At 48.3% G+C, this 15504-nt stretch overlaps 2 protein-coding genes across 6 annotated transcripts in view; one reads left to right on the forward strand and one right to left on the reverse strand.

Annotated features, from left to right (window-relative positions):
• SAMD14 (sterile alpha motif domain containing 14) overlaps nt 1-9495 on the forward strand; it is a 34069-nt gene extending 24574 nt beyond the window's left edge. For both annotated transcript variants that reach the window (XM_077314120.1, XM_077314121.1), the window contains exons 7-10: nt 3526-3685; nt 4591-4710; nt 7799-7954; nt 8397-9495. In XM_077314120.1, coding sequence (XP_077170235.1) covers nt 3526-3685; nt 4591-4710; nt 7799-7954; nt 8397-8552 — 592 coding nt within the window. In that variant the 3' untranslated portion in view covers nt 8553-9495. The remainder of the gene's footprint in view (nt 1-3525; nt 3686-4590; nt 4711-7798; nt 7955-8396) is intronic.
• Nucleotides 9496-11047: 1552 nt separating this feature from the next.
• PDK2 (pyruvate dehydrogenase kinase 2) overlaps nt 11048-15504 on the reverse strand; it is a 34711-nt gene continuing 30254 nt past the window's right edge. For all 4 annotated transcript variants that reach the window (XM_077314125.1, XM_077314124.1, XM_077314123.1 and 1 more), the window contains 2 exons: nt 14660-14773; nt 11048-13344 (listed from right to left, as the gene is read on the reverse strand). In XM_077314125.1, coding sequence (XP_077170240.1) covers nt 13204-13344; nt 14660-14773 — 255 coding nt within the window. In that variant the 3' untranslated portion in view covers nt 11048-13203. The remainder of the gene's footprint in view (nt 13345-14659; nt 14774-15504) is intronic.

Genomic DNA, 15504 nt, shown 5'->3' on the forward strand with positions numbered 1-15504 from the left:
CAGATCTCAGAAGCTAAGCAGGGTTGGCCCTGATTGGTATTTGGATGGGAGACCATCCAAGAAATTTAGGGCCACTCTGCAGAGGCAGGCAATGGCGAATCACCTCTGAATGGCTTGAAAACCCCTAAATAATGACTACAGCTCAGCTATGGCTTGAGTGCTTTTTCCACCGCCACATTCACATGTGCCAAAGCTGGAATATGCAGAGAGCATGTATATTGAGAGGATCGGACTTAGCTTCTTCGTGTGTGTTTAGCCCACCCTGTGAGCTCTCACCTCCTTTTCTCTAGCAGATCTTGCAGCTCCCCCTTCCAATTCCTTTCTCCTCTGTTTGTACCCTGCCCCTCCTTTTGGTGACAGTGGAGTTCCTATTACATCAGGGGTAGTCAAACTGCGGCCCTCCAGATGTCCATGGACTACAATTCCCAGAAGCCCCTGCCAGCGAATGCTGGCAGGGGCTTCTGGGAATTGTAGTCCATGGACATCTGGAGGGCCGCAGTTTGACTACCCCTGTATTACATCATCACTGATCAGAGTATTACACTTTGACTGCCCCCCCCCAACACACACTCTGTATAAAAAAGCCTTGATCGTTATGGAGCCAGTTGGCTTCTAAGGCATGAAAGATCCTCACCAGTAATGGACTTAGTTATGTTCAGTCCTCCAAGTCCCAGCACTGAAAGCAAGAGCAGCAGATGACCAAGTGAAACAGAACCATAAGTAGGAATGAGCATTCAGGTTTTTCCAGTTCGAAGGTAGACCTTCAAAGGTAGACCATCTCAGTACTTTTCAGATATGTTCTAGTCACTGAGTCTTGAAACATTCTGGACATATTTAAAAATATTGGGGGCTGGCATCTTAAAGCTCCCCTACTTGCTTTGCTCCAGTTTTCCAGGTTTGGTTGGTCCATTGCTTAGATAGGTCTGGCATGGGTTATCTGGTTTGACATTGGTTCTGTTGTGCTTGTTGGTTCTGTTCATATCTGGAGACTTTGGCCAGTGGTTACTCTTGCATCTTTCTTTACCTTGGAGAAAACATGACATCCCTCCCCATATAAAAACTGTGGAAACAAGTAGGGGGCACCTTGTTCAGGGGCCTGTAGAAGTGGCCCCCTTGATCCAATTAAATTAGAAATTAGATGGTCTTTAATGGCCAAGCTGGACAAGGGTCCCTACAATATTGTTGTTGCTTACTTGGAAAACAGCCACTCAAAAGACCTTCCCCTGGAAAATAATGGACCTGATTTGTTTCAGGTGAGAAAATTCAAAATATAAAATAAATACTAGGAAACACAAATAATCCAGAATACCTTCCCCAAATCCCAAAATGAAAAATACTGATTTTTTCCTACTGCACATCCCAAATAGAGGTTTAATATAATCCTAGTTTCAGTGAGGACCATTGTATATATCCAAAGCTGCCCAGTATTCCACACAGAGTGTAGAAAGGGGCTTTAAAATTTTGATGTGGACTCTCTCTTTCCCCCCTCCACTCACTTTTGTCTTGTTTTCCTTTAACATCTGGACTGAGAAGAGTTCAGGAAAACACCAGGGCTCACACCATTCAACGTGTTAATGACATTAGGTGCTTCTTGCTTCTGCACCTCAATAATGTTAACCTTGTGGGTTTGCTTCTAAAACAGATGGCATTAGAAGGGCAGGTGTCTGAGGTGGATTTCCCTGTTGTATTTTGATATACAACTTGTGGCTATTTTACAAATGGGTGTTATTCCTGTGGTCAAAAAGATATAATCTAATATGGTGCGGTGTGATATAAATATTTCAGACCACCCTGTTTTAATACATTCCCCCTATTTTTTTCACCTAGTGAAACAGATCAGTGGAAAATGGGATTCCCCCCTCCACCTCTAGACATCAAGCTTTAATCTATTTAAATGGTAGATTACTGACTCAAATCTTTTATGATCTCCCCCACATCAAGGGAGCTGATGAGCCTGAAGCAGGCAGGCTTCTCACAGAGGTCCTCTTAAGAGGTCTACTGGCTGCCTTTTCCCTCCACAAGGGTGTGGTCTGCACGAGGCTTTTTACCCACTCCCACTTCAAATAAATCCCTGCTGTCTACACTGAATTCAATTTCCAATTTGATTGTGGGCACTTTAAGTTTTCCCTCTGCAATATGTATGATTGATCCGGAGTGACCCTACCTTTGCCCCACGATATCCAAAAGTGGATATAACCCTTGATATTTGAAAAATTGACATCAGTAAATGTGCAGATCTCTGCTTTTTGCGAATTAACTTCCGGCCCCGCGCCTCTAATGTAGCAAAGCAGTGTTCCCTGATTGGCCAGGGCATCAGTTCAAAGACTTCCTGGTTCCCTGTTGCAAGGCTTGTCTTAAAGTGACTGCACTCCAGAAGCCCTAACTTCTCTCAGCAGAGATTTGCCTCTTGTTCTTTCCCGCTCCTCTGCTGTCTCCAATCCTCTTCCCCCACCCTCCCTTCAAGAAAAGAAAGAGACTCCTGTTGCGCTTAGCTCCCCTCTCCGCTCTGAGCTTCCCCAATCAAGTGCAGAACACTTTCTGTTTCAATGGGAGGGGGGGAGGGATAGAGGAAGACCTGAGTTCAAATCGATCTGAATTCAGCAGGATCCACAGTGCAGAATCAGCCCAGATCTGGTGGGAAAAAAAAGCTTGAAAGAGAACTCTACCCACCACATCAACATTCAGTCTAAAGAATACAGATTTTTTAAAATGCAGTCCTATGCAGAATAATGTCCATTTAAATCTATGAAAATCAATGCGCTTATACCAGGGAAACTCTGCATAGGATTGCACTACAAGTATGTGCCTCTTCAGGTGTTCGTAGAGTTGTAACCTGGTCTGTGGGAAAACGTCCTGCCCCCTTTAATGGAGGCTTAATGTGTGAAGGTGGCAGCTGAACCTTTTCAGGGTACAGAGATAACAACATTACCTGGTATTTGTGTGGGTAATTACCAGACCCCTGTAGCTTTCCCATTCACCAGGAACTGAGGAGTCCTTGGGAAATGATCTATACATAGTGCTGCTCAGAGAATTTCCCCTTGGCTTTCTTGGTTAAGACCATAGAGCAGGGGTGGTTAAACTGCGGCCCTCCAGATGTCCATGAACTACAATTCCCATGAGCCCCTGCCAGCGAATGCTGGCAGGGGCTCATGGGGATTGTAGTTCAGGGACATCTGGAGGGTTGCAGTTTGACTACCCCTGCCATAGAGTCTATGGATGGTGCCATACTACTTCCTCTTATGAGTGTCAATGAATATATTCAATTTTTGTAGATATCTATCCAGTGTCTAAGAGATTCTGGAGCTTGAAAGTTTGGAAGACTTTTTAAATGGTGTGTGGGGACAGTAAGGCATCAGATCCTAATTAGCCTGGAAAGGAAATAGTTGATTTCTTTCTGCCTTTAATCTGAGCTTGTCCAAGTTGTGGCTTGTCCATGTTGGAGAGAGCGATAATTTACAAGCATGCCTCATTCCCGATCAGATCACTAATCTCGTTTTCTTGCTGTTTTCTGTCCCTCTTCTGCAGGGAGCTGGTGGAAGGCACCGGCCGCTCCTCAGCATCACCTTTCATGCCTTTCTCCTGGTTCACGGATAGCGGGAAAGGCTCTGCCTCTTCAGGCAGCACTGCCTCCCCCTCTTCCTCGCCCAAGAATGAGGCCTTCAGCCACAAGAAATCAGCCTCACAGGTGGCTGGGCAAAGGGCGGCTGGTGGTGGTGGAGGAGGAGGTGCTGAGAAAGGGGGATTTGTCTAGTCAGAGCCCCTCTGAGCTGCTTCAAGGCCTGTTCAGGGGGGAAAGACAGGCGCAATATGGATTGGGTCTTTTTTCTCCATGGGATATAAGACAGATGGAGGAGGAGGCATTTTGTGGGGGGGAGGGGAGGAGTGCCACCATCCCCCTGTGCTTTACTCTCTACCCATCTTGAGTTCTTTATTGGAGAAAGGTGGCTTGAACTGTCCCTCCTCAATCAATTCCTCAGGCTCTGAAATCTGATCTTCTGACTCTGCCTTGAATCTGACCTTTTTTTGTTTTCCTTGTGCTTTCCTAAGCCATGCCAACTGTTAGCTGGTGGCAAATTTCCCCTAAGATTACTTTCTGCACAATCCTAAAAAGTTGGAATCCGTGGGTTTCAAAGGCTGCAATGGGTTACCATCATACAGTAGATCAAACCCAGATCTTCACCCTTGCCGTCTCTTTGGTTGATCTGGCAAGCTGTCTGTCTGTAAGGATAAACCAGGTGTTGTAACCCAGTGGAAGAACCTCTGCTTTCCATGCAGAAGGTCCCTGGTTCAATCAATCAATCAATATTTGTTTACGGTCATTCAGACCAAAATTGGTCCCTGGTTCAATCACTCCCAGGCTGAAGGACAAGGTTACTTTCTGCACAACCCTAAAAAGTTGGAATCCGTGGATTTCAAAGGCTACAATGCAGAAGGCATTGGGAAACTATGGGACACTATGACCAGTTTGAATAGACCAGGGAAACTATGGGAAACTATGACTCCCAGGCAGAGATGATCCCCAGTACTGATTCAGTATTTTCTTTAAATAAATCCTCCCCAACTATTGAAACTTGTCAACTTCCTTGGCAGGAATCCACCCTAAGCGACGACTCCAGCCCTCCCAGCAGCAGCCCCAAGACCCTGAGCACGGCACCCCCCGAGACCAAGTGTTCCTACCCCTACCACACCCTGTCACAGTCATCTGATGAGGTGAGTCACGTGGCAAGCAAAGGCCCGCCTCAGCCGGGTGATTGGCAGGTGCCGCTGGCTAGATAGGAAGGAGTCTGTCCTTATCCCCTTCGTGGGGACAAGAAAGTTGTTCTGGGTGTTACAGTGGGGACACTCTGCTGCCAAGGTCTTTTAAAAAATCTGCTCTGCAAAATCCTGCCCTTTAAAATCGATTAATTTGAAATGTTTTTGTGCCACCGTTCCACAAAAATAGGGCCCCCAAGGTGGCAAACGTGAATGCATTTGTACATTGAAAGAGCATTTTAAATAATTACATAAAATAATGCGCTTAAATTTGGGAATTTCTTTCTCTGTCGATGCTGGGGCCATGAAGGAGTGGGAGAGGCTTTTGAAAAGCTCATCTGTTTCTTATTGGATTCTCTTTTCACTCATGAGGAATGCCCAGTAAGAGAAATGTGGATTCTAGAGGTCTTGATTTTCTCTCAGCTGTAGTTTGACTAAGAGGCCTAAAGCCTTTAGACCCACCTTGTCTTGGTGCCTACTAGGGGCGTCCACTTCGGCTTGGTTTGGCCACCTTGGTGATCGCCGCAGCCTGAGGCGGCCAGTGGCATGGAGAGGAGGGGTGGCGGCCGCGGAATGGCACACCGCCACCACCCCTCCGCCTCTCCACGCCCGCCGCTGGCCTCCTACGAACCACTTTGGGCTTTGGTGATTGCCGAGGTGGCCGAACGAAGTGGAAGCACTCAACCCTAGTGCATATACTTTGGTAGTGAGCACACATGTGCTCGTGCAAGGAGGAATGTCTGTCCCTGTGTGCCTTCAGCTCTGCCCCTGTGGTGGTGTTTTCACCCGCCTGTCTTTCCGTACTGCAGTGTCTCTCTCCACGCTTCGGGCGACAAGAGTATTTCATTGGGGTGGTTCACTGGGGTGTGGGGGGCGATTGCAATTCTACACTGCTGAAAGGCAAGCGGGATTTGACACTGGCACTAGAAAATGTTGACACGCAGTGATGGAGACCCACGGAGGCACTCCTGTGGCACTGGGCAAGCAGGTGGCTACTGATTGGACGAGAGCAATTGGCATAATGACATCACTTCCTGGTAGATTTTTTACACTCCTCATACAAGATCTCACCAGCCCAATAAAGATTTCCACATAAATGTCAAATAAGACCACATTTAGAATAGGAGAATTAATATAGAGTGAAAATGAGCTATAGCTGACCCAGCTTTCACCAGCAATTTTGCAACCTCAGTGGCAATTTCAGGGCTGTAGTCCTTCAGTACATGCTGGCATACCTACTCTTTCTTCACCAAGCTTGGGGCACCGAAATGTTTCTTTAGACTTCCATCTTGCGATAGGGTTAAACTAAGTCTCCTTTGGGGAACTTCATGAAAGGGGCCCTCTAGAATTATATGTCAAATTGCAGCCCTCCAGATGTCCATGGACTACAATTCCCATGAGCCCCTGCCACCTCATGGGAATTGTGGTCCATGGACATCTGGAAGGCCACAGTTTACTACCCCTGTTGTATAGAATCAGGCCTAGGCATTCCCCAAGAACAAAGCCTTTCAGGGTGGGGAATATGATGGAATCTTCCACACAGAACCTTCCATGGGAAAGAGTTCATTCTAGCATGAAAGCTCTACATAGTGACGGTGCATCAAGAGCATGAAAATACTGGGGCATCCTCTCAAAATGGTTCTGTTGATCTAATTTCAGGGAGGAACAGATCCTGGTAGAGTTGCAGGGCCTGGCAACCAGTGGGGGGACTGATTGGCAGCTGGGCCCTCACTGGCCACAAAATGTTAATATAATTTTTTATTTTTATATAGATATAGAAAAGAACAAGGAAAGAATATATCTGATTACAATATCACCCCTCCCTCTACCCCCAAAGTCCCCATTTGTTTGAAATTTCATTTTGCCAAAAATTCGACATATCTGTTGCCTGTAAATATAAAAACAAAGCAACAACAAAAAGCCCACTTCACAATAACATATTTGTATGTACTTAACATTAAACGTTTCTTATAAAACAATATGGACTTTAACCCAGTATTTATAAAAAGAAATGAAAAAAGGAAAAAAATCCACTTTATCATGACATTTCCAGCTCCTGAATTCTTCAATTCAGATCATTTTTATTCTTTAACCCAGTACTTATTTTTTTAAAGGGAAAAAAGGAAAAGCCCACTCTTTCTCCAAGATGATGTCTTGACCTTATCCCAACATTTATAAATTTTCTCATATAAGAATTCCACAGTTCTTGAGATTCTTCAACTAATTTTCTGTTGGCTATAGATGTAACCTTGTTGCAGTGACTGCATAGAAAATTAGGTTTTAACACAGTCAAAGAGCCTTCCTGACAGATATTCAACACCATATTTTCAGGTTTGAATTAGATACTTAACATTGAACATTTCTTGTAGAACAATATGAACTTTGGCCCTATAACAATACACTAATAAAAAAAATGTCAGCAAAGCACTGACGTCACTCACATTCCGCACCTGCAAGTGACATCAACATGTTGCCAAGGGACCTTTGGGCAAAACTCTGGGGTTTAATCACAGAATTCAACTCGAAGGCCAGATTGTCCCTGGCATCCCCCCCATGAAATACCCATGTTGGTTCTGAGCAAAAAGGGAGTGACATCTGAGTGTGGAGATGCTACCAGTATCCCCCCCCCCCTATTTCCACCCCCTACTGGTCAGCCTAGCAGGGAAGCACCCACTAGTGATGGTGGATCCCTTGCTCCCAGTAGGGGAACCGCAGCAGTGCCTCTTTTGCGATGTCCAGGCCCATTCCAGTGAAGGCTTCCTTCTCCCTCCTGCTACACTCAGCTGTGTTGGCGAGATTCTTCCAGGTCAGATCCCAGGAGTTGTGCCCTTTTGACACCCAGGTCCTCACCCCCCTGTTCATCCCAAGTGCTTTTGTGGTGCCAGCCTGTCTTTTGCAACCTGACCCTGCATATTGCAGGGGGTTGGACTAGATGACCCACGAGGTCCCTTCCAACTCTATGATTCTATGACCCTGAGGTGTTTCTGTGGTGCACAGCCGTCTGGGGCTCTTCTGACTCGCTTCCTTGCCATCACCCGCTCTTTAGTTCTTGGACGAGCCCCTGAGTGCGGCTTCAATGTGGAGCAGTCAGCAGGTGGGCCAGTGGCTGGAGAACCTAAGCCTGGAGCAGTACATAGCGGAGTTTGCCGCCCAAGAGGTAGACGGCCAGCAGTTACTACACCTGGATGGAGCCAAGCTGAAGGTAACTGAGGACGGGGTGGAGGCATTTCCCTCTTGTTTGTGGGTCTCTTTTGGAAACTGCACATGATTGGGACGGCTGGCCTCTCTGCTGATGTGCAGTGCAAAGGGTTTGGGAATTCTTAACATTGGTCGGGGGGGGGGGGGGGAGAAAAGGGCACAGATCGGGTAGCCAGATCCAGGTTGGGAAACACCTGAAGATTTGGGGGACTGGAGCCTGAGGAGTGTGGGTCTGGAGAAGGGAGGGACCTCAGTGGAGCATAAAACCACAAAATCCAACTTCCGAAGCAGCAGTGATCTCTGGAGATGAGCTGTAATTCTGGGGGATCTCCAGGTCCCACCTGGAGGCTGGCACCCCCCTGGGACTTTCCAAAGTGTGATCATCCTGATTCTAATGCCACATGCCTTTCTCTCTCCCTCCCCCCCCTTCCCCCCTTCCCTGGCAGGCTCTAGGAGTCAGCAATTCTCACGACCGGTCTCTTCTGAAACGGAAGTTGAAAGAGCTGAATGCCGCGGTCGAGAAGGAGAGGAAAGCTCAGGAAAAGGTGGAGAAGCAGAAGGAAAAGCAGAAGAAGAAGGAGCAGGAGCAGAAGAAGAGTTAGGCCAGCAGGAACGGGAATGACTTTCCCAGCACACGCGGCTCACACCCTTCCTCCCCTCACCCCCGGAGCATCGTGGGGAGGGCCAGGCCATCTGCAACCAGGGAAGTGGGAATGAAGAGAAGCAGGCATGGCCCTGCTGAAGGTTACAGGTCTGGGTGGGCTATACAGGGAGGCTGAACTTCTGATGGGATCAGGCGGCAAGATGACCACTGATGAACCCTCCCCAGGAAGGAGGGGGGGGGCTCTGCAAACAGCACCGCCTCCAGTGTCTGGGCTGCACTACCCTTGCAGTGCGCCAGCAAAGTCACCCTGCCTGCTGTGCCCCTGGGAGGGCGGTAGGAGGGTGGCACAGGCCCTGTCCCCACCTTCAGATGATACCTCCTGACTTTCCTGTTGATGCAGCCCCTGTACATGATGCTGTTCATTTCCAGAGGCCTTGATGGGTTCACGCTTGGTGCCAATTAGGTGTCTTGCCACACCGTCCCTTTCCCAGGAATCCTTGGGGTACCACGGCTGTCTCCTGGACACAAACCACACACACACACACACACACACACACACACACACATACACACACACAGGCACGCATGACATGCCCCATCTCCTGAAAGAGTGCACGGTTCTACTCTGTACTTCTCCATCTCTTCTCCCTGAACGGATTCTGCCTCACATCAGGCTGGATCTGTCCTCCTCTACATCTTCCTTTCTAGGAGTCTTCACTGTGGGAGGAGGCCAGACCGGAGGAAACCTGGAGCATATGAAAGCCCCGGACGTCTGCTGATATACCAGGAGACACCACAGTGGAAGAAAGATCAGTCTTTAATGGTTGCTGAGGTGCATATTTTGCGTTGTGTCAGGGCTTGGACAGAATTCAAATAGGAGAGTTCACAATGTACTTTCTAGTTGCCTCGTTCTGATGGATTAAAAAGAATGCAAAAAAGCCCACTATTTTGTAAGAATTGTCTGTTATAAGGCTGGGGGCAGAGGAAGCACAGTGGCTTTTTGAGGGGAAATGGGAAGGAAATAAAAAGGAAACATACCATGAAACATTTTACTTCATGAATCTGAAAAGGAATTAAAAAAAAAAAGAGCTTTATAGGTAAAGGTAAAGGTATCCCCTGTGCAAGCACCGAGTCATGTCTGACCCTTGGGGTGACGCCCTCTAGCGTTTTCATGGCAGACTCAATACGGGGTGGTTTGCCAGTGCCTTCCCCAGTCATTACCGTTTACCCCCCAGCAGCAAGCTGGGTACTCTTTTTACCGACCTTGGAAGGATGGAAGGCTGAGTCAACCTTGAGCCGGCTGCTGGGATCGAACTCCCAGCCTCATGGGCAAAGCTTTCAGACAGCATGTCGTTGCCTTACCACTCTGCGCCGCAAGAGGCTCTAAGAGCTTTATATATCATATCAAATCTTCTTTATGTAAGATCTATCTAAAATAAAATCCACGGTCATGCTGACCATCCAACTCTTCATTATGCTTAATATTTTATGTAGGCCTGTCCTGAGGATGCTGGCTTGTCACCTCATGTGCAGGGGCTGGATCCTGCCAGCTTTTCTGCTGTTGAAAAGGGAAAGAGCTGAGTTCTCCCCCCTACCCCCCACAAAAACAAGGCTCAGGAACAGGAGGCCTGAGGGGGCAGAAGCCATGTGGGATGGGGTGGGGGGTAAGGGTTGCCAGCCAGATCCATGCGGGGAAACTCCAGGAGATTTGGGGATGGGAAGACAGGGGCCTCCGTGGGGCACAGTGTCACAACTCTATGATTCTATGAAGGTGCTCTGGTGGAGAAGGCTGCAGAAGCTACGGCGGCCCAGGGAGAATGGGCTTGATGTTTTTGGGTGGGATCTTGCCCTGAGACTTGTATGCCTTGATGATATACTGTTTGACCCAATAGCCTATAGCCAGGGCAGCCACCTTCCTGCCCAGGCTCTGAGTCCCATGGAAACATCACAGGGTAACTACATAGAACAGTGTAACAAATATAAGAAGTGTATCCATCATAACATAACATCTCTGGCCTACAGCTTGGCACAGTCTTGTGCAAACACTGAGGCACCATCAGCGACTCACTGTGACGCAATTCTTACCCAAGAGTAATCAACTATACATTTAGCTAGAACTAACGTAGGGGGTTAAGTCCACTCGCAGTTTTGTGGAAAGCAATGAGATTTGGCAGAGGAAACCCTAAGATACCATACCATGGCACTCTCTCTCTTTCTGCCTATTGCCTGTGGTGCTGGCAGAAACACTGGCGTGGTCAGAACTCTGGCTCTGCTTCTTCCTGTCACATGACTGTGACATCAGGTGTTTGAGACTCATTGGCTTCCACTGCTGGAGATTTAAGTGTTCTTTGGTCTGGGTCTAGATGACCAGCCCACATTCCCTCCCTCTACATTGCGATTTCCCCAAATGCTAGCACACAAGGAAAACCAACGCAAATTCACAATGAAAGCCCAAGACTGCTGGAAGTCATTCATACGCACAACCCAAGGAGATAAGGTTCATTTTCTTAGTCTTTATTTTAAAACAAATCTGATTTCACGTTGTTATCCCCCCCCCCCCTTAACTGATCAAAGGAGCTACAGAACATTGTGACAGCTTGTGCGTGTATTTTGGAACAACCTCTGTGGTTTGGCCCAGATTATAAAATATATATATATACGATATATACACTGATGGTCTCTAGACCATTCAGAAGTAGACCATGCCATGGGGATGTAGAAGAAGGAGACGGTGGCTCTTACCTGCTGGGAGAGAACATGAGCACAGAACATGAAGCCAAGAGGGTCTGGGGGCAGAGAGGGCACCTGCCCACAACAACATGCCCTTTGTATGCTGGCCATGGGCAGACTCTGAAAACCAGTCGGCCCCCGAGTGGAAGTCACGCCTGCACCCGCTCCCCTATCCGGACACACACGCTCTGCCCGCCTGCCCTTCCCTTCCACTTGATAAGGATCCTGGCATGAGCCCCTAAAGAAGACAGGTCCATGCAAGGAGGTGCAAAAGCAGGAGAGACAGGGCGCTGCCGTCTCCATGCTTCACACATGGGACACCGGAGACTTTTCCGGTGAAGGTTCTGGGGAGAATCGATGCCCCACTGACTTCCGTGCATTCCCTGGAAAGAGGACATAGGCCCTGAACATAGGGCCTACACAGCAACCTTCTTTTTCCTCCGTTTTCTTGCAGGGGCACACTGGCACCTGACACCTCTCTCTCAATCCACACTCAATGACTAGGGGGACAGATCTTGCCACTACCACCCTGTTGGACCACCCTGTCACCTGGAATGACATCCCAGAAGTCCTTTGGGGGCAACAACTCCTCCAACCACTCCTGCCCGCATTTCGCAAAGAAGCACAGGCTCTTCTCGAATCCCTGCCTCTGCTGACGGCCACAAGAGGAGAGGCTGAACGCTTCGGTTCACCCGCCACTCAAGAAATCAGGCTAGATCTAGTGGCCTCTTCTACTCCATCCTTCCCCCATAACTAGCAATTGCCCTGGAGCCGTTTGCCCCTGGAGAGGCGGGCAATCTGAACAATCATCTAGTATGGGGAGATAACAGGATGCACAGAGCAAGTACAGCAACGCTCTTGTCATTAGTTGCAGAGTTAAACGCTGCTACAAGCCTCACTGGGGACTGACCATCGGGCAAGAGCCTTGTTCCTGCCCATGGCAAGCCAATGTCATCAGCAGGAAAGCCACCAAGGTCAGAAAAATAAAAATGGAGAGAATTCCTTCAGTGTAGGAGTTACTGACTCCGCAAGCCTAAGGCTGTGCTCAACAGAAAATCTGCAGCACAGCCTTATAGGCACCAGACCTGACCTCGAGATGATTCTTATGAATCTTTTCCCAATGTCTTTGAAGGTCATAGCTTGTTGGGAAAAGAATGTCACTCAAGAACTTCTGTGCGGCCCCCTCTCCTCCTGAGGCTTAGCAAAGGGATCTTCTGCACTCTCATTTCCATCAATTGTGTGTCCCTAAAGCTTTGTCTCCCCGCCCTGCCCCTGCTTTGCTCCGCATGTTTTGCTCCCTCTGGTGGTCAATTCAACATTCCTTCGAGAGTCCAGAAGAGCCCAAGAATTCTGGCCGATGCTTTGCAACAAGGACGTCGGACTCTGCCACTATCACCCGTTTTCCCCAGAGAGCCGCTATCTCTTCCCCGTCAAGAAGCGTAACACACAGGCTAGCACTTCTTCTACTTCCTTCTGTAGATCCACAAGACCCCTTTCAAAATCATAGTGCACTGCCTCTACAATAGTAATGGCAGCATGACCAAACACCATATAGGATTTTTTTTTAAAGAAAGGAACTTGGAAGGCAAATTCCAATCCACAAGAAAGAAAGGCGGGATTATATAGGTAGGGACAAGAGGGCCAGCTGTGGGGAGGCTCCATGCAGGGCTCCAGTGATACGGAGAAAGATCTATGCTACATTCTTCCCCAACCAAAGAAAGCAGTTGGGTTCCCGTCTGGCCAGCTTGTTGGCCGAGCCAGCCACTGGAGAAAGTGTCCACTGAAGTCTCATAATACAAAGATGGGTTTGCGCTGGTGATGCTTGCAGCCCCTTCCCTCTCTCCCCCAACATCAGAGTCTGGCATTTCCACCTTTCAAGGAAGGGAGAGGCCCTCTTTGCCAAGAAACAAAGGCGAGTCTTAGGTCACCCGGTAGGTGGAAGTGTTTTTCGGTTCTGTGCTGGGCACGCACCAGTCGTCGGCTTCTTGGCTGGTCTGGTAGTGGCGCCACGCTGACTTGTTGTACACGGGAAGCCGCTCCACTGAGTCTGTTGACAAGGCCTGGGAAGAAAGGAACAAAGTTTGGAATGAACTTGGCGTGTTCAACCTCAGGCTGACCATCACCATACTCTGCGTCCGCCAGCATGCATTGGTTTTAGCTTCCACCTTCAGACATTTTGGATAGGCTCTCCAGGTTGCAAACCCAGGTTCCAACTGCCCATAATGGAAACATCCCTATATACTTCCTTTAAAAAAATGGCATTCGACCCTTAATTTTGGGCATACAGACTATCTGGGAGCAAAAACGGCATATTTGTAACAGAGGACAGGTGAGTCAGGTACAGTGGTGGGAAGACAATGGTGATCTCTGTTGAATAGTGCCAGACGTTCCCCAATATTCTCAGATACATGGGGTGGAGAAGAATACACAACAGCAAGCTGGTTAGCTATTAAAGCAGGATATCATAATAGAAATGGCCTGAAATTAAGAAGAAGAAGAAAAGTTGGATTTATACACCACTTTTCACTGCCTGAAGGGATCAGTGGCTTACAATTGTCTTCCCTTCCTTTCCCCACAAAAGACACCCTGAGAGGTAGGCGAGGCTGGAGATACTATCGGCCTGTGACAAGCTCAAATTTGAGGATATTAAAAATCAACTTCTTAAAAATTATTCTTTTCACCCAATTTTTCCTTTGAATACTCTATTTTGGCCTGAATTCCTTACATTAGGCCTAACAACTGAAACTTCACTTTATAGCATTCTTAAAAAAATACACCATTGCCTTAAATCTTTTTTATGGAGACATACTATAGAATCCAAAACTTGTTGACTCAGAAGTAAATTGCTCCAAAGACCAATGTAAGTTTTCCAAAGAAACACAGCACCAATGGAAGTAATTTGTGAGAGACAGTCGGGCAGTAACAAAAAGTTACCATTCAAGTATCTGCAACTTTAGGCCAATCAGAAAAGATTTCGCAAAGCATGAGGGGCTGGCAGCCGGCGGGAAGGCAGATTTCCTCAACCCTATCAGGTGGTGACCCTGTTGGAATCCCTGCCATCATTTTTGTTAAAGGCAGATGACCACAAGACTCTGAACTCAGGACAGACTTTACAATCTTGGCTCAAGGGAGCAACCCCTATAAAAACAGGGACTTGGTCAAAACTGGACATGCGTGAAATGCAGGCGTTTGAAAACGCAGCACAGAACATGTGTCTCCCGACAAAGCATCCGCAGACACCTGGGGGGGGGGGGGCTGTGGCTCAGCAGTGGAGCAGGGGGTCCCAGGCTCAATCCCTGCCGTCTCCCGTCCTAAGGATCAAGCTTCCAGACCAATGGCCGGGCTCAGTAAAAGCAGAACTTGAAACAGACTCACCTTCAAGTAGATGACAGCGTCTGTCCCAAAGCCTTCCATAGAGAAGAGCTGGAGGTCACCTTGGAAATACTTGGCATAGAGTCTGGAAATCGGAAGCCCGTAGCCAAATCCAGCCTGGCATGAGAAGGAAAGTGACCGGCCTTTCAGCAACCCAGCTAGTGCTTGTATTCTTTGCCACCCACCACAGGGACACAGGCACAGGAGGCCTCCCTCGTGCATTCTTGCTAAAGGCAAGCCTGGAAAACTCTTTCTGGCAGATTCTCCCCCATGATCCCTTCCACTGGCTCCCCCTCCCCCCGACCTCTTTTTTCAGCTAGGAAAAAGAAGAGCTGCTTTTTTACACTCTGTGAATCCCAAAGCAGCCCTCAAACCCCTTTCCCTTCCTCTCCCCACAACGGACACCCTGTGCGGCAGGTGAAGCTGAGAGAGCTCTTACCAAACTGCTCTACAAGAACAGTTCTCAGAGAACTCTGGTTGGCCCAAGGTCAGCCAGCTGGCTGCATGTGGAGAAGTTCTCCAGGGTAGAGGCTGCTGTGCTTAACCACCCCATCACGCTGGAAGGATAATGCTTGCTGCCCCTCCTCCCACTCTGCTCCTTGCTGCTCCTTCCAGGCCAGAGAAGGGAGAGAGAGAAACTGCTGAGGGCCATGATGGCCACATTCTTCTCCCATACAGCCTGCAGGAGAAACAGCAGGGCATCTCACTGTACACAACCGCGTGGTCCCCCCCACCATTTGGCGAAATGGATTTCCAGGATTCTTTGCTTGGGAGCCTTGACACTTAAAAAGTCCTGACGTTTACTGCAAGGCTAGCCTGCCTCTTTCCACACAACCCCTTCGGTCCCA

This window comes from Paroedura picta, chromosome 16 (assembly GCF_049243985.1).
Source record: "Paroedura picta isolate Pp20150507F chromosome 16, Ppicta_v3.0, whole genome shotgun sequence".
Lineage (NCBI taxonomy): Eukaryota > Metazoa > Chordata > Lepidosauria > Squamata > Gekkonidae > Paroedura > Paroedura picta.